The sequence below is a fragment of the Falco cherrug genome, chromosome 6 (assembly GCF_023634085.1).
Source record: "Falco cherrug isolate bFalChe1 chromosome 6, bFalChe1.pri, whole genome shotgun sequence".
In the NCBI taxonomy this organism is placed as follows: domain Eukaryota; kingdom Metazoa; phylum Chordata; class Aves; order Falconiformes; family Falconidae; genus Falco; species Falco cherrug.
In genome coordinates this window covers 69,756,889-69,779,917 of record NC_073702.1, presented here as the reverse complement: position 1 = coordinate 69,779,917, position 23,029 = coordinate 69,756,889, and the positions used below count along the sequence as shown (strand labels likewise).

At 33.9% G+C, this 23,029-nt stretch overlaps 1 protein-coding gene across 1 annotated transcript in view; it reads left to right on the top strand.

Moving 5' to 3' along the window:
* The window catches only part of GRIK2 (glutamate ionotropic receptor kainate type subunit 2), a 416,307-nt gene that overhangs the window by 154,499 nt on the left and 238,779 nt on the right, over positions 1 to 23,029 (top strand). The window contains exons 5-7 of the mRNA XM_055714896.1: positions 6,931 to 7,112; positions 10,559 to 10,612; positions 13,738 to 13,911. Of these exons, the coding sequence (XP_055570871.1) occupies positions 6,931 to 7,112; positions 10,559 to 10,612; positions 13,738 to 13,911 (410 nt within the window). The remainder of the gene's footprint in view (positions 1 to 6,930; positions 7,113 to 10,558; positions 10,613 to 13,737; positions 13,912 to 23,029) is intronic.

Genomic DNA, 23,029 nt, shown 5'->3' with positions numbered 1-23,029 from the left:
TTAACATATAACTATTCCATGCTTGTTTGATCTAAAACTACCTTGGCCCTTAGCCATTAGCCATCTGCACAGAGGGTAGAAATGGAGTCCCACAGACAAACTGGACACAATAGGAAGAAGCAGTCTTCCTTGAGTCTTGGGAATCTCATTCAACCAAATGGGACATAACAGTATTAAGAAAAAGTGGAAACTGACCAAACAAATTTTGCCAACATCTAAAAGTGAAAGCAAACAATGAACTTGTCTGACTTTACCTGATGTAGTCAGGACTGTATGTCTAAAACACTAACTAAAGTACAGCTCATCTTTTGTTACTGTAAGGCACTAGTTTTACTGTAAAAAGCCTTAAACGTATGATATCTTATAGCTGTGAAAACTTGAACTCCAACCACGTAAGGATAAGGATATAAGGATAGTGGCAGAATTTATTCATGTCTTAGGTGGATTGTCTGGTTACTTCTCAACTGTGTGATGTTTTGATCCCCTGGACCTTTTTGTGGCCATTGCACACCAGGACGTTAGGGCCTGAGGGGGGAAGCGAACGTCGGTGGCAGCAAGAGCTGAGGAGGGGTTACTGTCTGCAGCTGGACCCAGGAGCTGCAATTTACATGCAGGAGCTTGTTCCTTGGGGTTATATTTTCTCAGTGTTTAATTTTTCCTTTGGTTATAAATAATGAGCCACTGTCCAATAATCTACAAAAAGGGGGGGACAGGGACGGGGACGGGGACGATGACGACGGATGGACACGGAGGAATCCAACTGCTCAAAATAGTTGGAAAACACTGCAGGCAAACCCAATCCAGAGTCAGGTTTTTTTTTTTTTTTGTCTTAATTACCTTTAAACACAAGCTTCCAATCTCTCATTTTGTTAGTGAGGAAAAAAGGACACCGTTACGTAACTACATACCTTTTTCCTCCTTCGGAAGAAAGGAAACACTGTATCTCCGCTGCAGGTTACACGCAGCTCACCCACGCTTGCCCTGGGCGGTGGCTGCTGCCGCTGTCCCGGGCGCGGGCGCTCAGGGCGTCCTGGGGCCTGCGCCCCTTAGCCAGCCTGTGCTGTGGCAAGGAGCTCTTCGCCTCCAAGAGGGTGTCTCCGGCCCTGAGTGGCGCCCAGCGTCTTTCTTCAATACTTTTGAGCAGGGCTTGCCTCCCTTTGGCATCCTTCGGGTTTTTTTTTCCGCTGCTGATTAGGTTGGCTCAGTGCCGGCTGGAACCAGCAGTGACCAGCGGTGGGAAGGTGGTGACACACACCCTTGTACCTGGTGCCGCAGGTACAGGCAATAATCGCCAACAGGTTTCAACTCCAGTGGCTTTGTCCAGACATAAAAGGAAAGGAAAAAGGTACGGATTGCAGTTTTTTTGGGTGTGGTTTTTTTTTTTCCTCTGTACTTTTTTTGTTTGTTTGGGTTTGGGGTTTTCTTGTGTTTTGTTTTTCCCAGCTTAATTATGCCATTTTTGCTCAGGAAAGGAATTTGGTACTTTTTATTTTCTAGGAAAACTAGACTGCTTTTCAGACACTTTATATATAAACAGAAATACTGCATCACAAATGCCAGGTACAGTGTGGAAGGATACTTTCAGGCTTTGATTTATATTTGAAAGAGCCTGCTTTTGAAGTGTGATCCTGGCCTGGAAAGCCTTTGTTCAGTCTTAGTTCCCACTAATGCCTGAATGAGGAAAGGCTGCTTCTCAGCACTTTTACCTGCCAGTGCTATGACATAGAAATAAAAAGTACCAGAGAGAGGTATGCTCAGCACTATCTGATTTTTTTTCTGTTCTTCAAGGTGTTTCTCTGCAGTGAGGAGCTGTAGAGTGACTGTGGCAGTGGTACTTGCTACCTGTGACACAGCTTCATGGTGGCTCCCCACACCACGCACTCTCTGCGCAGCAGCATGTCCAGGGGCCTCCATGCAGGTCGTGGCAGCCCTTGAGAGTGAGGAGGTTTTGTTTTCCAAAATCATTCCTGTGAGAGGCTAGCAAGCTGGAAACTTGTGCCAGGGAGGTTTTATTTTTGAAGTGTGGATGAGGATGAACAGATATTCCTTGTAGCGGGTGGCCTGGTGAACTACTGAGGTTTGTAATTTAGTACACTGAAATATGTTTTGTGCCCTGCATAATTCATCATTAATAAATGCTGGTAAAGTAAAAGACCAAAACTATTGCATTGGTGCAAGAAATGGGGTAGATGAAGGGACTCATCTCTTTGCCATGCCCTATGTTTGTTTACCAACACATTGGAAGTTATGGACATGCTACAGAGAAAAGCAGCCTCCCTTTTTCCCTTCCTTCAATCCCACGTTAACTTTCCGTGACCATCTTAACTGTCCATTCTGTCTCCAAAGGTGTAACAAAGGTGATTGGTGTACTACCTGACAATATGAGTAAAACATACAAATTAGGCACTTTGCCCTTCTAAGTAAACAACGCTTTGAAAAATGTTTGCAGTCAAGAAAGAACAATCAGATTTTCTTTTAACCCTTGATATATTAAAAATACTCAATATGGTACTTGTACAGAAAACTTTAACTTTATGAATCACTTTAACATCTTATAGAATCAAATGAATTTTGCAGTTGCTTCCCCAAACATAGTAAGTTTTGTTGGGGAGTGGTTCTGATTCCAAAACTTGCACAGTAGAATAAAGCTGCTTTTATCTCTTGCTGTTCTTGAAAAGGGGTTCAGTATAGAAATATGAGAACAGGGACTAAAGCCCAGGTGTTTCCTCTCTCAGATGACTGTCATAACCATCATACTAACAAGTGTCTATTTGTTTCCTACTGAGCAACTCCAGCTGCAGATTTGGATAACAGGGCACTTACGTATAGTCAATAATAATACTTTATTCATTCCTCGCCTCCCAAATAAAATAAAATCTGATTCTGCTGGAAAAACAAAAAGGCTAAATATATTTGAGTTTACAAAAAATCATGAGGGAAAAATCATCTTGCTATTACCCAAAAACAACTGTGTGGGTGAGACACAGTTCTGATTTTCCTCATTTTGAGTAGATGCATATTTTGTAATCATTGCTTCCATTTGAGAGTCAAACAGCAGTGCAGTTTTGAATCTCCTAATCTTCAATATCTTTTAGCATATTTTCACAGGTAATGTTTATTTTTTAAATAGCTTTTCATTTTTCTGTGCATCACATGGATATGATTTTTGAGCAAATTGTGTACTTCTCATCTTTGGCAGTTTACTTAATGCTTTCCCATTGGGAGTTCAATACTTGTTTTGTGAAACTGATTATAATCTCTTTCCTACCACATATCTGTGACACAGAACTGTGTTTAAGAATTTTGTGTTGTCTTAATCTCCTGTGCTTACAGTGATTTCCAGTTGTGTTGTTCTACTGCAAGGAATGATTGAAGAAGGTTCATGGCAAATGCTCAGTGCGACATTGAACTTCTTCCACTAAATGTAACTTGGAGGTTAAAATACAGCTTATCCCAGAAGTTCCCATAAATATCTGAATATTTCAAGGGTACAAGGTCCTGAAAATATCTGTATGTTCAAATTCTTGCCCCCCGCCCCAAATCTGCCTTTTTTCCCCATCTTCTTGCTCATAAGTGTGATGTAAGTACTTCAGATAGATGTATGTCTGTAGTTTGCATACTCAGCTTTGGATACTGTTGTCTGTTACATGGCAACACATTTTGCAGTACTATCCTATTCAAACTGAGAAGTGGCTATTTAGAGAGACTCTTTCTGTCTGTCTTCTCAGTCATATTTGACTAGCAAGCACCAAAAGCCAGGATTTCTCTTTTTCTGGCAGACTGTGGCATACTACCTGTCCTGTATTGCCATTCTTGTGATTTGTAGTTCTTAAGTGGAAGTGCATGGATATCACATCAAGTGAGCAACTGGCAAGACTTTACTTTTGAGAAAGACTCTGCTTTGAAATGTGGCTCTTCCCTCAATCTGAATTCAATCACACTCAATTTCTTCTACAATATGAAATCATCAAATTTTTGGACCACAAGGGCATAGATCAGGGGTCCTCAAACTTTTTAAACAGGGGGCCGGTGCGCGGATGAAGTGGCAGGCAGCCATCTGTGGCTGCTTGGTTCCCCCCCCCCCAACCCCTGGCGGGTGTGTGTGTGTGTGTCTGTAAATACCAGGAGCCGGACTGAGGACCCTGGGGGGCCGTATCTGGCCCACAGGCCATAGTTTGAGGACCCCTGGCATAGATTCTATTTGCTTTATTTTTCTTAGCATTAAGGAAATGAGAAAGGCTTGGAGACAATCCTAAGTATTTTTGATGATGTGTTATTGTCAGTTATTTTTGATAAGGTGGGTAATGGCTATGGGGTATGTTACGTTGTTCATTCCAAAGCTTACTTTCATGTAATTGTCCCAGAACATCTGAAAATGGTACTAATATGCAGTAGATGTATAAGCTTTTAAGTTATAAAAGACCTCTCTTCTCTATGGCTTTTAGGTATATTTATTCAAGATTATTTAGAAATCAAGTATTAAATCCATTTAAGCTTCCATTAAATACATTAATTCATGTTATATAAATATCATTATAGCATTTGACGTAAATATGGCAATTTTTTTTATTAGTTTCTAAAAGTACTATTTTTACAACCATTTACTCAGAAGTCATGTATACCTTACTTTGTTTTAGCAAGCAGGGACCAGGTCTAGTCATGTGAAAGCACTTCAGTTTCCATATCTGTTCTGTCCTTGAAATCTCTACTACAGATTGCCAGTAAATTTAGTGATGTTTCTGTGATTCTTTAATGGTGACTTTTATCTCCTTTTCAAAGCAGGACAAGCAAAACAAAATGAAGCAAAGAAAGCAGGACACACCTAAAATTAGGCTTGCTAAATATAGTGTAATAGGAGTCAAAATTAAAAGTTTGTGCTGGACAAAATTTTCCAATTGTCTTCTTTTAGCATACAATGACAAATAATCTGGAACTTGGGGAATTATTTTTTATCCCACCTTGAGTTAAAACATTTTGCTCTGACCTTAAATTTTGGTGTGTTGTTACATTATGTACAAAAGACTGTTAACATTTTTCACATTATAATTCTGTATGGAAAATGTCAGCCCATGCTGAAATACTGGATTTAGATGTTCACAGTACCTTAGCTGTTAATGAAGAACCTACAGAAATGTTTTTAGAAGATGTAAATTTGAGAGATTATTTAGCTATAGGTAACTATTGTGTCAGTTTGAGCAGTACACACATTGCTGAGGATGTTTGTATGTGATGGAGGTATTACCGAGAACTTGTGATGAAATATGAGATACAGTATCTGTGACATAAACTTGTTAGTGAAGAAAAAATTCCTAAAGTGATAAATAGCAAGGTTTTTCCTTCCCCACTCTGCTTTTGGGCCCAAGAGGTCTACTGGGATCCTCTTCCAGATCTCCACACCTGCAGTCTTAATTTAAGAAGGTCTTATATAGTAAGATATAATTCCTGTTCCAGCTAATTTCAGCAGAAACTGTTGAGAAAATAATGTGGGTCCTTTGCAAGGTCAAAGGGGAATGATGAAACAAAAGACTGAATTTATCTTTCAGGGATACTCTGTACTGTTCTGTACTGGTTCTGCTGGAAATGACTAGAGCTAAGTTTTTTACTATCTAAAAGCTTCATAGCAAAAAATCATAGCAGCGCTATGTTAGTAAAATCTCTCAGCATTATATTAGTAAAAGAATAATATATATGAGAAAAAGGCTGTGTTAAATCCTGTCAGAGGTTATCACAATTTAATGATGCTGCAGTGTGGTTCCATGTTACATTGCGACAACATCATTTCCTGAAATCAAGACAGCATTGATATCCAGTTGTAGCCAGGAAGAATATTTAGAGATAAAATGCCAGTGTTTTTTAATAGTAGACAGTACTGCCTCTCATGATAACTAAATAGTAATTAGTCATCTCCATTAATATTTTTGAGGTAGTGAAGTGAGCTATTTCAAATTTTAGAAGCACTTCATTTATGCCTGGATCCTACTGTAACTGAAATCTTAAGGAGAAAGCTTCCATTTTTTGATGGTTGGGCGTATTATATAGGTGCACTGCAAACATAATAACAGTAACCCTTGTTACTGCCACTAAGTAGAGCATGCTCCAATGCAGGAAGGAAGTTAGCACAGAAGATTATATCTTTTTTTTTTTTTTTTTCCCTAACAAATAAACTACTGGTTTATAGGAGACCTGTTTTTACCTTGTCATTTTAATACAGTTAACCTAATATTTAATGTTGGTCACAGACCAATCAGTGATCTGTAAACCACACCACACTGTTATGCTGATGTGAGCAATAAGATTTTTGAAAAATGTTACTGCATCTAATTCCATAGTAAAAGTAAAGTAATTCAAAATGGAATTCTAGAGTACTGAAAATGAATGCAATGGCATGAGGCATTTATTCAGCCTCTTTCTTGCTGCATGTATGTGTTTTGTTACCTATATAATAAAGAAAAATACCAATAATACTCTTATGTGAATTATGTAAGAGTGTTTTACAATGCTGAAATGATTCACAACATTGTATGTAAACTAGACAGATTAGTTAGGAGACTGGCTAGTCTGATTACAAACTGTTAGTCTGGGATATTACTTTAATTGAATTAGAATAATTATATATATTCTTTGAAGAGCAATGTCATAGTTGCATGATAGTACTAAAGAAAGATTTGTCTGTCTTAAGGTAATCCTAACTGAGGCTGCTTGCTGTCTGTTACTATTAAGGAAGAAGAAAGACGTGATAAGAAAGTATTGGGAGTGCAGATACTTTCTTATTTTTTCTTTTTAATAACACTTTTGTGTATCAGTTGCAACATACTGAGAAGGTAGAAAAATTCAAGAAACTTTCAATGTTTATACTAAGTTAACCTGCTAGCAGTTCAGGTTTTTGTTTTGATAATTTTATTTTCTTTTGACTCCTCTGTTTTCTTTAAGGCCTTATTCGATTACAAGAGCTCATCAAGGCTCCATCACGATACAACCTGAGACTAAAAATCCGTCAATTACCAGCTGACACAAAAGATGCAAAGCCATTACTAAAGGAGATGAAAAGAGGCAAAGAATTCCATGTAATTTTTGACTGCAGCCATGAAATGGCAGCAGGCATCTTGAAACAGGTAATTCTCATTTTGCTTTAGATGGCCTAATCTTTTTCATCCCTAATAAAGAAAAGTAATATCCAGACTTAATGGCATTTAGCAAGCAGGGGAATTGTATGTCAGTTTTACTGAGGACTAACTGAAAATCAGCCAATGATTTCAGAGATAATTTCATTGGTGACTAATGATGGCTGCTTTCATTATATGTTTTTTTTAAAGTAATATTATAATCGGTTCATGTACAGGGGAAAAGATACATCAGTCTTTCAACTATGAAGAATCGGTACTTTGGAGAATTGATGTTTTAACCAGGGTTTTAAATGCTTGCTTAGTGTTATTTTATATAACAAAGTTTGTTTGGATTTTTGTTTTTTTCTTTCCCTTTTAATTGAAGCCTCTAAATTGTCTACTCTTTATAAGACAGTGATATTTGAATAGCGTGTTGCCAACAGACCACATGAATGTGTTCCACTGAGAGGACAGAACCAATAGATATCTTTTGGAGCCATATTCTCCTCATGCTACTATAGGACTGCAAAACACCTGAATACGTGTGGGTAAATGCTTTGGTAGTGTTTGCATTGTTGTCTACAAGTCAGATGAGTAGGTGAGATAAAGCAGAATCCCAAATACTTAACTGGCTTTGTATTGCAGAAGCAGATTCCAGGGATGTCTTCTAAGAGAAGGTGACAATATAGCAGTAAACAAAGGATGTGGCTCATAAAAAAGCTTGCTGTAACCCTGAAGTATGCATAAAGACAAGCCTTTGTGTGTCTTTAGTTTAACAAGCTCCAAAGACTGGAAATTCCTTGTGCTCAGAGGTCATTTTCCCCATTGCTTTTCAATTGGACTATGACTTGCAGTAAGGAGGATAGAATACCTAAACCAAAACAATATGCTATATTTCTAATGCACAGTCTTTAGTGACTTTACTCATGCTTATATTATGCTTGCTAGCAGACTTTATGGTTTAAATTGAAAAGAATATGGATTTAAGATTTGAAAATATGTCTCTTATTAAAGGTACTTAGGTGTGTTGTTGTGGGTACAATTAAAATTGCTACTAAACACACCTATTTTTTATCATTTCTTTGCTTTATTGTTCATGGATTAAAAGGCTTTTATTAATTCCCAGTAATTTTAAAGCTCTGCTGGTGGTTTTTGCTCTTAGCTAGGTGTAAGCCAGCCAGCCTAGTTAGTCTAATTGTTTAGCACAAACCATTAAATGTGTGTTTAATTATTTTAACATCTTAAAAATGCAGCTGGAAAATGTTTTGATGGCAAAACAAAGCTGCAGTGCTATGTCCATCAAGGAACATTATTTATGCTGTACCTAGTAGCTTTTAGGTGAAAGGAAACTTTTCTTTCACAGTATACAACTTTGTGAAAAACATGACTAGAGGGAAATGGGAACAAAATTGAAAGCATTGTATCTTTAATCATGTCCAAGGACCCAAGAGTGAGTGTTCAACCTCTTTAAATCCAATTGTAAACTGTTTTATCAAACTACTCTGCTTAGCCTAAAGATTACAGACAGAAAATACAGAAACAATTCTTTCATGAGTGTTTAGATCTTTATACAGTTTCTGTAGAATTTTAGCTTTCCGTTCAGTTCCAATATTGCAATGCTTTAAATATATCCAAAATTTGTAGTTCTGCAGCTGAATGTGAGCTCTTGCTGTCAAAATTGGCACAAAGGATGTTAAGGCCGTATTTATTATTTAATGATATTATGCCAGATATAGTGTTTACAAGTGTTTGCTGAAAAATAAAATAAAAAAATATTTATATATTTATTTGTGAACTATTAATTAACCTATTTTTACTGGTAATGGAGGGATGAACTTGGGGAGACATGACAAGGGGTTTCTTCTTGGATGGATAATTGGAAAGGTTAGCAGTGAAATTGGTGGAAGAGAAAACAAATTGGAAGTAAAGAAAACAAAGAACCTTGAGAGGCCAGTGAAATGGCACATAGCAGAATCAGGAACATGTGTAGGACATTCTTGTGTGGAGATTCTGTGAAGTATGAAAGACCTGATTATAAGCAGTTAAGATAACAGGGGACTGCAAATGTCTTACATACACAGAGGAAGATACCTTGGCTTTTTTAAGAAACAAAAAGACAATTCTTTAAAAAGCTAACAGTGTTTATAGTTGTACAATTTCTGATGAAGTTGTAATATTTCTCATGAGGTAATGGTTTTCCTGTGTTTTAGAAAATATAAAATGCTACAAGCACGCTATATTGCAGGTCTAAATATTATTGTGGAATTCTAAATACACAAGTATAAGTATCCTTTGGAACAGTGTTGTATTTTTTGTCAGTCTTCTCTAAAATACAAAATCTGATCTGCAGCTGATATTTGGAGTTAATTTTAGCTTTTAACTTTTCTTTGGAAAAGGACATATAGACTAGGAATTTTATCAATTTTCAGGCAATGTCACAAGTAAAAAGGCTTCCACAACCTTCAGAATGCTGATAGATCTTTTGTATACAAATTGTGGTATTGTGACATTTGTATAGTTGTTACCTTCAGTGTGTTTAAGGAGGTGTATCTGGTACTGACTTGGCAAAAAATTCCATTCATAATTCCTGGAATTATTGCTTAATAGTGTAGCTTTTTTTCAGTGTTAAAATTAGGTAAAACTCACTGTAGATACCAAAATCATTGAATAAATCATACTAGTCTAAGGATACTTTTGTGCAGAGCATGAAGATACATGCTTTTCAGGTGAAAATGCCCTTAATGAATACAAGTGATGAGACTTCCATAGTTTATTGCTTTAAAATTGTATCTACAAATATTTGTTCTTATGCTGTTAAAAGTATGAATATTTTAAAATACACAATTGATCAAAACCTATTTGGTATTACATACTTAGCAAGTCACATGAAGGTACTTGATAGATATCTGAGTTTATAGAGTAATACTGTGAACATTTATTTTTCATTTTTACTGAAGTAATATGTATCTTGCTGTTCAAAACTTGACTCAAGTATTTTCTTCCATGGCTAAAAAAATATACACACATATTATATAAGCTTGGGTCCTTCTTTTAAATGTATACTCATATTCATCAAAATAGAAAATTATTTCCTATTAGGTTATTCTTATTAAGGGAAGAGTTCAATAATGAATGAAAATATTTTCAACTCAAATTTTGTGTGGCAACTTAATGCGTCCATTAGTATGTAAAACTATAAGCCTTTTTCACATTTACTGTACTAAACAGTTTAATAATATTCTTTCTATCAGAAGATCTGGTTCATAAATTCCTTTAATAGTCAGTAATCTGCTCTAACTGCTAGGAAATTACTTGCTTGACCTAATTTTAGTATAATTCCAACCCTGTAGTCTGATCCCAGTAGTGGTTTTTGCAGTTTTTCATTTGCCATGTAAGTGTGATAAAAATGTATTTTGTGACCTCAGAAAGATTAATCTTTTGTTTATTTTTTCAAGGCTTTAGCTATGGGAATGATGACAGAATACTATCACTATATCTTTACCACACTGGTAAGTGGCTTATGTAAATGTAGTGATGACACCTAACAAAGATGTTACTTTCCTTTAATTATATTACTTGACAAAGTGAAAAAGGTCTCTCTGGAATGGGGTGTGAATACAAGATGTTTTCTCTGTTGCGTTTTCTTACTTCAAGTGAAAACTCATCGGGATGATTTAATTATTGTTCAACAGTATGCTGTGGGAACTGACACACCTGAAAATGCAACTGACTTTGTAGCACTGCAGTTTTTAACTTTCAAGCAGGGTTAAGTATACAACTCATAATTGATTATTTATATTGTTAATTTTGTCCTTTTTCTTCTTTCACTATTTCTATGTGAAGATTATGACATTTTAAATTTAGTCATATTCCATATTTTTAACCCAACATTTTACAAGTCATATGATGGTCAAATGAAGGTCATTTACAAGGTCTTCACTGTCATATGATTCCTGAATAATTTGATGTGAATATTAGCAGTATTTTATTTAATAGTCCACATGAACTTTTTAGGCATATGAATTATGCAATATTCTTTGATGTCCATTGTAAAAGTAACTAAGAAGGGATTTGGTCATTCTTGGAACCATCAGATTTAACTTTTGCAATAAATAAACATTTAAAATGTGAATGCTCCTACAAAACATAAAAGTATGTGAAGACCTTTTTTTGCTGCTTACCACAGCATAAGACACAGTTTAAATGTTGGTAAAACTTTAGAAAATACAGTGTGCTCATTTCTGTTTTCCATTGTGTTCAAATTTGTGTGTTTAGATTACAGTTCATTAAGGTTCTTAAAATGCAAGCAATTTCAAGCATGAGACAGATGTGCCTTGGTAAAACCATGCTGGAAGTGACCTATGTTTAAAGTTGCATGCATGTTTAAGTCCTTACAGTAGGATGGAAAGTTCATCTCAGAATCACAAAACAGAAGTTTTGTGGAATGGAAAGTGTTAGTATGGAAAAAGATTGTTGAATAGAAAGCAAAATAATTTTTGAAGTTCATTAGAACTCTAAAAGCAAAATACCCTGTACAAGTACCTGTATTATTTTAGAAGGGTAAGTTTTTCTATCACTTATGGATTTAAGATTGCATGAAACAGGATTTCCCTCATTAGTCTATCAAAATGGATTCTAGATGTCTCAAGGGATTTTTTATTTTTTAAGTTTTCATTCTGCTATTGGTGAAAATTGCTTCTATGAGTGGTAGAGCTGTCCAGTGGCATTTACTTTTTATTCTTAAAACTATGTTTAAAAATCAGGATTTTCTGTTATTTCCTAATTAGAACATTAGGTTTTTTTAGGAGAGACAAGTATTATATTGAGTTGGAGCTATCAAAGTATAACTTAGTGTGCACAAATGGATGATAGATTTTGATTTTGCAATGTAGCTTTGGAGCTTGCATCAGAATTTAATTGTTTTGATATGTTAATTGCTTCTTACCTGACACAGTCCTGTCATAAATTTTCCAGTCACAGTGTTTACAGCAGTCTTTTGTGTATTCCTCTCTTGATTGATTCAGTGTCTAATGTAGTAGTAGCTCATTAATACACCAACCTATGTGTATTTATAGTATAGGCAAGTTATTGTGTGTATATTTATTATGTTCCAGTGTAAACATGAATGTGTTTGGATTAAATAATTGCATCTGAGGTTCTGACATCTTTCACAGTAAAAGCTGAGAATTTTTAAAGAGAGAGATGTAACATAGTTCTAGTTATGTTCGACCTTTCTTTGGCAATAAAATCTCTGATTTCTTTAGAAAAAGGACGAATTAGGTTATTTGTACATGAGTGACTTAGAAGCATTTTTACACCTACATATCTAAGGTATTATACATGGAAAATGGTATCATATTTACTAGCTATAATTAAAAATAGGTAGTGATTGATAACTAGTTGATATTTTTGTGGGCTTAGTAATGTTAACAATGAATAATGAATTCTGTTTTGGTTTTCCACATTACAGATTTAATCTCCTTCTTTTCTAGCCAGTAAACAAAATGGATTCAGGCAAATATTTCACCTAACACTACAATTTCATGGAAATTTACAATATAGTAAACTGTCAGCAAAAAATACATTAAAACTGAGATGAATGACCAAGTATGAATTATATGGGGAATTTCTATGTTCAATGAAACTAAAATTATGTTCTAGGACAGTAATGTCTTAGGTATAACATTGATTACATCACTTAAAAATATTTAAATAGAAAATGAAAGTAAACCAAATAAAAGTTTGTTTATAATGCACATAGCTAGGCCTAGTTTTCAACTTAATTTCCCCCCCACCTGCCATGTTCAAAACTTGATCTTAGACCTGAGTTTCCTGAAGTCAAGTACTGGTTCTACATTGTTGTTAAGGATTCTGTCGAAGAACTTGGATAATCTTGAATTTGCTTGCTTGATCTAAAATTTGATTTTCTTCTTTTTATTAATTTGTATTTGCCTTTGCATATGTTGTGGGGCTAAATTTACACATAATAGGTGTACATATCTATTGAAAATGTATTCCTTGGCAAAATTTATTCTTGCAAAGACAAATTTCTAGTCAAAGATATGTCCATGTTGGGGAGTATGGTTGATAACTGTGAAAAACGCTTTTGGTTAAATTTAAAGCCATGTACATTTTCCCTCTCCCCTCACTGTTTTCTGAAGATCAACATGTTCACAGTTCATAGAGACTGAAAGTGCAGGGAAACTCTTGTTCTGTTTATTTTATGATTTTAAGTCTGTTCTGGTAAGCCAAAGAAGTAGCATTTATTAATAATATTTTTAACAATTAATAGCAATATTTAAGCTAACTCTAGTATTTAAGCCTAACTAGTAATGGATACAGTACTGAAACTGCGCTTAGCATTTCCTAGAAGTTTTGGGTTGTTTTTTTGTTTTTTTTTAAATATGGCAGTTGAAGCTGTTCTTCCTCTGTGAATCAGATTACTCCCACTATAGGGTCAGCTGAGCTGCTTACTCATAGACATAGGCCTCCAGATAAACAGAGCATACTTCCAGGCACATACAGCACTGCTACTCCTGCAAATTTCAGTACTCTCATCTGGGGACATGATCTAACAATTGAAATAGAAATTGCAGTGTATTAAAGAATTTATATGATGGTCATTTTTTTTCAGGACCTGTTTGCCTTGGATGTAGAACCCTATCGTTATAGTGGTGTTAATATGACAGGATTCAGAATTCTAAACACGGAAAATACCCAGGTGTCATCTATCATTGAAAAGTGGTCTATGGAGCGGTTGCAAGCGCCTCCTAAGCCTGATTCAGGTTTGCTGGATGGATTTATGACGGTATGAATATCAGTGTTTAGTTCCTTTTTTAATATATGCTTGTGAAGTTAAAAAAAAACTTTTAAAATTTCTATTTCTGTTACTAGACGTTTTCAGGGGTATGAGACCAAATATTATTGTAAACATGAGTTGGAGAGTAATGACGGTGTTTCTGTTAATATTCTGTAGACTGAATACGTAACCATATTAATTTTCTTTCAAAATTACACATACTGTATTTTTTTCACAAGATAATGCCCCATTGTAAATGTTTAATTCATCTAGTCCATTTCCCTACTTTGTTGGTGAAAATATTGTATGAGATCATATCAAATTTCCCCAAAATCAAGCTAAATCAGTTTGCTCTTTCTCTGTGCTTTGTATCTTATTCATTTAAGATTCATTAATTTATAATGTGTACTATTTCATTTCTACATAATTATTTTCTTTTATATTTTATGAATATTATAAATAACACCTTACTGTCTTTTCCAGTTCTGATGTCTTCATGCAGCTAATTAGTCTGCCTGGTTGTTTTTTTCCTTCCATTGCCACTATTCACTGGCCTCACTTCAGGTCATGAAAATCACAATTACATTCATGCAAATAAAATTTCATTCCTAGGTTTCAGTAAGTTTCAGCTCACCAGTTGGAATTTAATCTAGAATTATAACATTGGAAGGGATTTATTTTAAAACATATCCTACATTAGGACCTCTTTAGTTTTCAAATTTGTTGAAAGGTCTAATTTTCTGTTTTGGCCTGGGATGATTTGTAACATCTTTGCTGATAGATTTCTGCTTCTTTTTAGGTATTATTTTCATTAAAACACTTCTCGTGTTTAAATTCTGTAAATTTAAATAATAAATTCTGCCTCTTGAAGATCGGTATTGTAGTTATCTATCAGTTATCTAGACTGTGTTAATTGAGCCACATAACATAGCTAATCTTTTGAATAATTTTTTTTCTACTGATAAGGTTTAAAGATTTTATAGACATTAGATGCTAAATGCCAATATTTTAAAAAGTTAATTTCCTTTTTGTCTTGTTTTTAGAAAACTACCCTTCTTAGAGAAAAATACTCCTTTGTTCTGTTTGCCTGTTATATGTAGTGTCTTGAACATAACTGGAAACATTTTAAATTTAATTTATTTACTAGTTCTGTTGGGCTGCACTTTTAAGATCCTATTATATAGTACTTTAAAAGTTACATTGTTATTTTCTCTAAATGATTTCAAATAAGCTAATGAGCCACCCAAAATTCTAGAAGTATGTCATGTATGCATCTGGTTTACATATAACTGCTGCTTATTGTTGTAAGTCATTGTTTCATTCTTCCTTGTTTGCATGAATACTTTAATTCTTTGATTTTTACCTTTTTTAATTTAAAATTTGTAGCAGTTAATCTCACTCATTGTAGTTATATATATTATGCATTGACCAAAGATATGACTGATCTCAAAACTTCATATAGTTACCAAGATCAGTAGCAATAATTACTTTATAAAAACATAGGACCATGGTAAATAAAACCATAGAATAATAATTATTGGAATAGAGTTCTCTGGGCAAGTTACGTGTTTTTCATCTTTTGTGGTGCTGCAAAGAAAGTGCCATTCTCAGACAAACTTCCGATGTGCGGCAGAAGCCTGTTATTGCTGGTATATGACTGTGTTAGGCCATACTTTACACCATTACTTTGCTTCAGGATAGAAAAAGAAGTGCATGAAAAACACACTGATTTCTATTCTGGACACTTAAGAGACCTCTTTGTAAATCTAAGTGGAACCAAGTATTCATATCGACTGTGATGATTATTTTATGGGGATTCTTTATGTTGATTAAGTATCTAAATGTGCTTTGATTACCTGGCTTTTAGATACCTGAGATATACAGATAGAATTTAAAGGATATTTAAAGGCCTAATGATTTTGACAAGTGTTAGGTGCTTACAAAGCTTTTATAATTTGGCCCTCAGATATAGGTAAAATATTCACAGGATGTCAGTTTGGAATCTGTAAAAGAAAGTTATGTCATGATATCATTGCACAAAGTTCTTCCTGTGCTTAGAATAAAATAAGTCAAGTCAGTTTATTGACTTATTATCAATAAAATTGTTAAGTTTGTAAAATCTGACTTCCATTTCACTGTTGTTCATGTGTATTTAAAGTCAGAAATGCGCTCAAGAATTAAAGATTTTACACAAATATTAGTGTTATGGAATACTCGTTACTGATATGGGCTGAACAGGTAATTTTATTTTCACTGTTTGATAATGACTACAGCTTATTTAGAAAAATATTTTCAATAAGTCTGCTTAATAGGAGAACATTTAGTTCAAGCAACATAGCTAAATGCCATTTAATCAGGTATTAACACCTGAAACTTGAGAATTTGCTAAATAAAAACCTGAAGTTTGTGTATCTCTGAGCATTTAGAGACCTCAATGAAGCCTAACTGGCTGCAACGGTGTAAAACCCAGGCAGTTATGGATTTCAAAATTTATAAGCTCTGGTGGTGTTTGTATTATGTCCTTCTTCCTCTGACTTTTCCACTATATGTAAATCGACTTAGCCATCATGACAGAGTTAGAACTATCAGTTTAACTCTGACATAGCATTTCCTTATTTATGATTCACAGTCTTAATCCTTGTTTTCTGTAAGTTTGTATAACTCTCTAATTAGTATGTAATTTGTCTTACAATTATCTGACCTTTGGTATCCCAATGTGATAAGAAAGTGGGTCTAAAATTTCATCTCATTTCTTTGTAATGTTCCAAGTCAAATTTTCAAGTGTGTGGATCCTGTTGACTTCAATTAGGATAGTTTTTCCTTTGTTTCTAGGCTGCTCTTCAGGACAGCTCTGGAAAGGGTGATGCTTTAGCACATCCAAGAAGATTAGTAATGAAAAAAAAAATTTCCATTATATTTTACTCTGCTTTTAGATTTTGTTAGGATTCTTTGTTTCGGCTTTGGAAAAACAAATTTAAACTATTTAATGAATGCTACCATATTTAATCATTCTATTATTATTTAATAAATGTTGACTTATTTGTATGATGAAGAAACTAAATCCATTCTATGATTTAGAAAAGTACAATTTGCTTTGTTCTTTCTGTACCTCCAGAAAATCTGTGGAAATGTTGGAAATAATTTGTGTGTTGTGTCAGACTATATGTGTTTTCTTTACACAGACTTCTTGTGAGAAAAGATTTGCTTGTAAATGTTTATAAGAATTGGATATGATTTCTACTAAAGCCTAAATTAGTTGGTGACTTTGAAATAAATTTTTGAATATACTTTTAATATGGTACATAGGAGTCCTGAGGAAGTCTCAGTGATCTACTTTTATTGAAGAGGTTTTTCTATCATGACTCACATAGTAATAGATTTAATTTATACTTTTGATGGTTCTTTCATATTTCCTTATTTGTCTGATGATAATCAAAGTGGTGCTTATCCTCATAACATCAAATAACAACTTAAATGTGTTGTTATTCAACTATATTTGTACCATTTTATATCTGTCACACACTTGTGTAGAAATGCATGTATATCATGGTATAGTTTACTAAGTTAGTTAAAGATTATATTTATTTCTTACATCTGTAGGGCTGGTTTTTTCAAAGTATTCTCAGCAGTATGTTATTTACTTTGACCATTGTTTTTGTATTACCATTCTCTTACTAAAGTGACAGAAAGAAATACATAGTGCTGTTAAAACTAAAGACCACATGGAACTGGCACATGCCATAACTTGTTTCTGATAATAAAAGTACAGGAATATGGTAATGATAATCCTGTCAATGATAATTCTGTCACAGGTAATAAGCCGTGCCTTTAGAAAATACCAGAAGAAAAGTCAAAGACCAATCTATTGCAGTCCTTTTTCTTTCTTATTAGTGGAATTAACTGTATCTAACATTTGTCTTTTTCTCATTGTCTCCTTGTTTCTTCTTCTTACCATTAGGTGAAAAAGTTCCAATGAAATAATAAGTAATTATTATGCTCCTGTTAAATCCAAAGGTGGGACATTTTCAGATTAGAATAAACAGTCTAATAAATTTTCACTTGACACTACACTTCCTGACTTAATTCAGCAATCCCTAAAAGTGGGTTGTTTTTTCCCTTTTCTTACATGTTTCCAAATAAAATCTAAAGTGGCTCTGATCGGTCACAATCTAGGTGGTAAATGTCCATTAATTAATGCATTTCCCTGTTTCTCACCACTCATTTCACATGTTAGCAGTTCAAAATACACATTTATAAAGTTAGACTGTGGGCAGGGTTGGTCATTATCTTTTGAACTTGTTCCATCTATCAGAACCTTAAATATACTGATCATTAAGGTAAAAAGCACCAGATATTGTGCTGGTCAGCTGCCAGACTGGATTACCAGTCATTTATTTATAGCTTAATCATTCTACTAGGGTATTTAGTTGCCTAGAATTCTTTTACAGCTTTATAGAAACTTGTGCATAAAAGTAAAATAAAAGACATCTGCAGAATACTTTTTTCCATGCCCATTCCTGTCCCAGAGACTAGTTAATTATATATCAACAGCATTCAAATCAAAAGAGGTTGAATAGCATCACTGAAAGTTTTGAGATTTGCTCCATGATAAATATTTGAGTTTTATGTCACCAAAATGAATGGGTTTGTTTGTATACAAAATGTATGATAGATTCAGTCAGGCAAACCTGTGGTTCTGTGGAGGCATTCTGCCTTGAAAGTATTTCAACATTGCCAATTGCAGTACAAACTGAAACTAGTCTGAAATAGAGCCTTGTGTTATGATGTTACTAAACAACTTCCAACTAGATTGAGGATCTTTAAATGATTCTCTGATATATGATATATTCATTATTGTTATTTTTCACTAACTTTGCACTAAAATCTGAAATTTGAAAGTGATTGCTACTTAACAACCACTTGAACAAAATGACTTGGCATTAAAAAAACCACCCTTTTTCAACCAGAATAAGATTTCTTCTTGAAAAAAATGATTTATAAAGTAAGTTAAAAAACCCCAGGATGAAATAAAAATATTTAATTAAGTAACTTTAGCTTTTATTTTTTAAAAAGTTTAGATTTGCAAGGGTTCATCTTGATTTAGCCTGGAGCAAAAAGTAGAATTTTGAATTCTGGATTTTCCTGCAAGATGAAAAAACTCCTTAGTTATGACAACTGAATATTTTTGTTAAATTCTAACAATACTGTAATCTGTACTGTATTAACAGAAAGTTATTTTGGAAAGCAGAGGTGTGACATACTAGTTTTAAGATACTTTATTTTGGTATACTTGATTTTTTAGTTTTTGTAAGCATTAAAAAAAGAGAAAAAAAACAACCAACCACACAAACCCTTACAATATATATACTACTACTTTTATATATGACAACCATGATTCAGACCAAGCAAAGTAGAGCATGATTAAAGTGTTATGAATTCAGAATTCTTTTAAAAACAACTATCAATCTTCCACAGTTTTCTGTGCCTCAAGTCAGAAATTAGCATGCATAATTAAGATGACCTAACAAGCTCTGCTGCTTCGTTAACGTGAAGTTTTCCTTACTAACTGCTTTTGCCTATCATCCAATTTATCTATCTGCTTTCATCTTACATAGAAAAGAGTGTACTTTTTTCTATTCTGACTTAATTTTATTCTTCAATGTTTGTTTTAGTAGCTGTATATGGCAGGTGCAGGGAAGCACTGTGGTACTTGAATAGCTATAGCTAAGATCAAAATTAAAGCTTTTTCCTCAGAAAAATCATATTTTGGGTCTGATATGTTTTGTAGGTTGCCTAGCAGAATGGATCATTATTTAGTCGTGCACTTTTTATTTTCACTCTTAATTCTCATTAATTTTTTTTACATATTTTTAAAATTTCTTTTCTGGACATAGTGTGGTTTTCAAGCCTAGGAGCTCTCCACCATGAAACATAATATTTTTCAGTAAATGAAAACTATTCACAATAATAATTTAGAGTGATGTTAAATACTGAAAGCAAAAAGGCAGAGATTTGTTGCCTACCCAGGATGGGCTTATGGTTTGTTTCTGTGTATGAGATTTTAATCTGATTCAAAAAAACAGAGATGAGATTTTATGAATAAAGATTTGAAATTTTTAAAAGCTGGTGTATAGACTTCCTTGGATAAGGAGAATAGATATCCAAGGATATTTTCTTTAAATAACTGTAAAAAAGATGCAAAGATCATGAGGAAAAATGCTAATGCCTTCATATGTTGTCTTTAAGTTAAAGAATATACAAATGCATTCACTCCACAGAGCTGTCTAGGAAATTAATTTTGAAACTAGGCATTTTGAGGGATACAGGAAAAAGACGGAAGTTATAATTGCACTGTAATTTGAGAATGAAATGAAAGAATAATGTTGGATTTGTGAATATGTAGATATTTCCCCTAATTAGCTTTCTGTATTTGTACAGCCAAAAATTTTGGGGGACATATTTATATATTATACTCTTTGCTCTCTGTTTCCCCTCATTGTAAGAAAACTTCCACTAAGTGACCTCTCAATGTCCAGATCTTATGACTGTCCTGTGAAGTCTAGTTTATCTGAATGTTCACCTTAGCTTTGTGGTAATGTTAGTTAAATATTCTCAGAAGTTTTGTTGAATGCAATGGTAAGACAAAGAATTGCTAAAGAAAAGAATGGTTGAAGGGTGAGTATGGATGGACAACAGTGGTGTATTTACCTTTTTTTAAATCCATGTATTTGAAAAACCCTAAAACCCTGTAATGAATTGGACCAATGCATGAAGGCCATGCTAAACAGCCAGCTGTAATCAGGTGAAAGAGCCCAATAATCACCAGAGTTCTTTGGCTTACTTTTGGTGAAGCTTTTTGAATCATGTTGAACTAATTTGGTTAAGCAATAGAGTTGAAAAGTATACTTCTTGCATTATAGACAAGATTGGGGGAGATTAAGAGGGTAAAGAAGGCAATGAAACCATGGCACTTGTAGCTCATGACCATCTGAAACTTAAAAATCTGGATTTAGAAAAAGGGATTCATTTTTTTTTAATCATGATATAACCATGGCTTAATGATGTTTTTCATCAGAAAGATAAATAACTCCCATGTCAGATAACTGGACATGAATAATACCGAGAGCACTCTTCTACTGCTATGAAAGACAAGTATATATTTCCCAGGTTCAATACGCTGCTCAAACAACCAAATAAACAAACAAAAAGACCCACAGGAATTTGAATCTAGGTGTCTCTGATCCATTTTAATCATAGTTTAGGTAAGCAGCTTGAGTCAAGAAAAAATGTGAAGAAAAAAACAAAGCAGTGATAAGAGATTAGATTAGATAACCGAACAATGTTAAAATTAAGCTCTTACTGATTCAAGAAATTAGAGAGATGCAAAACTGGAAATACATTCTAGTAGCAATACTGGTGTTTTGTATGTTTAGTTCAGTTTATTTCTTAATCTAATTTTGTTCTTTACCCCGATCTTGTAGTTTCTTGTGCAGTGTTATTTAAAATTCATTGCTTTAATTTACTCCCAAAGGAAACAAAAAAATTATCGTGTCATGCAGCATTTTCTTTCAGCACACTTCTGGAGTTTGACTTACTCTATTCATCCTTGGTGTCAGGATTTTCAATGACTGTACAAACTGATACAGATAGTGAAGTTATTACACAATGTAAAAATCCTGCACTGAGATAGAAAGTTCTAAAATTTAGTTTTGTTTTCCTTTAGGCAAACACTTTCATAGTTACTTGGGAGTAAAAAAAGAATGCATTAATTGCAAGTATAGTATTTTTAAGCTTGTCGAGTTAATGCTTTAATAAAATTGAGGTGGTTACCTAGCAGTGTTAACAGAATCTACAGCTGCTTTACTTCCTGCTAATTCCTTAGGGTACGCTTTAATTTTTAAAAAATAATAAATTGTTTCACACCTGTTTATTTTCTTGATTTGAAATGGTAATCTCTTTAATTTAGCAATGAAGTTATTTTATAGAAGATAAGACTTGCAATTAGTTGAATAACTCGTTATAAATTAGTAATTAGTTCTAACAGTAAAAGGATATGTGTGAAACTGCAATTTCTTATCCTTACCTAACAATATGGAAATAACAGTTATATTTGAGATAGCTAGTTACATAAAAATTTAGTAACTGCTAGCAGGCACTGTGACTGGACAAAAGGATTTGATGAGAAAAAGGTGCTGTGAAGGTTCCTGAGAGTGAAAAGATCCATAAAATAATAATAAAAAAAAAATCATTATAGAAATACAGCCTCAAATTCTGATTTAGAGCTTCAAAGAGGATAGCTTGTTATGTAGACAGCTTTATAATTATCCCTTTAGCAAAAGGAATTTTCTGGATTTGCTGATGAGATGTGTTTAGTAAAACAGCGTGGCAGCAAATGTGTACTTCAAAGGAAAGACTAAACAATTACTTATTACTGCATTACAAGCTAGGAATCTCCCTTAGGCACAGTTAACTTCATGAGTTTAGGGACTATGCTGGATTTCATACTGTAAGATGTTTTAGAAATGATATTTCAGCTATTTTGAGAATTAATCGCATTATTAAATATTTGACTCCTATACGTATGTAGTCTTTCTGGGTGTTTTAAGAGACAGGATCTATCAGAAACTTGTGATCCTATCCCAAAGGAAAGATATGCCCAAATCTTGTATAGCATTTAGTAGAAACTGCAGCTTCTCTCCTATGGAAGATTTCATTGAATTGTTCCAGATGTGGTTTGAGCATGTCTGCACATATTTATAAATACAGAAGATTAACATGGATTTATATAATGCTTTCATGTTAGAACCCTCCTGCTGCATCTTTACAAAGTAACAGAGGGAACTCTGTAACAGCAAGTAGGGAAATGGCAGAGCTTGTACAACCTGCAAAATCTCTTATGCAGCCTGGAAGACTAGCTGAAGCATAGGTTGTTTTTTGAAATAGGAACTTAAATGCCTTTACTCAGGAAATATGAAAGTGTCTGCACTCTATGAAACTTTGTCTCAGGACTGTAATCCAGTATACCATAATCTGTAAAGAAGAGTTTTCGTAGGATATACATTAACAAAATTCAGTTTAATAGTTTATTTATACACTGTATGTATTATAACTTTTCAGAAGTGACCCG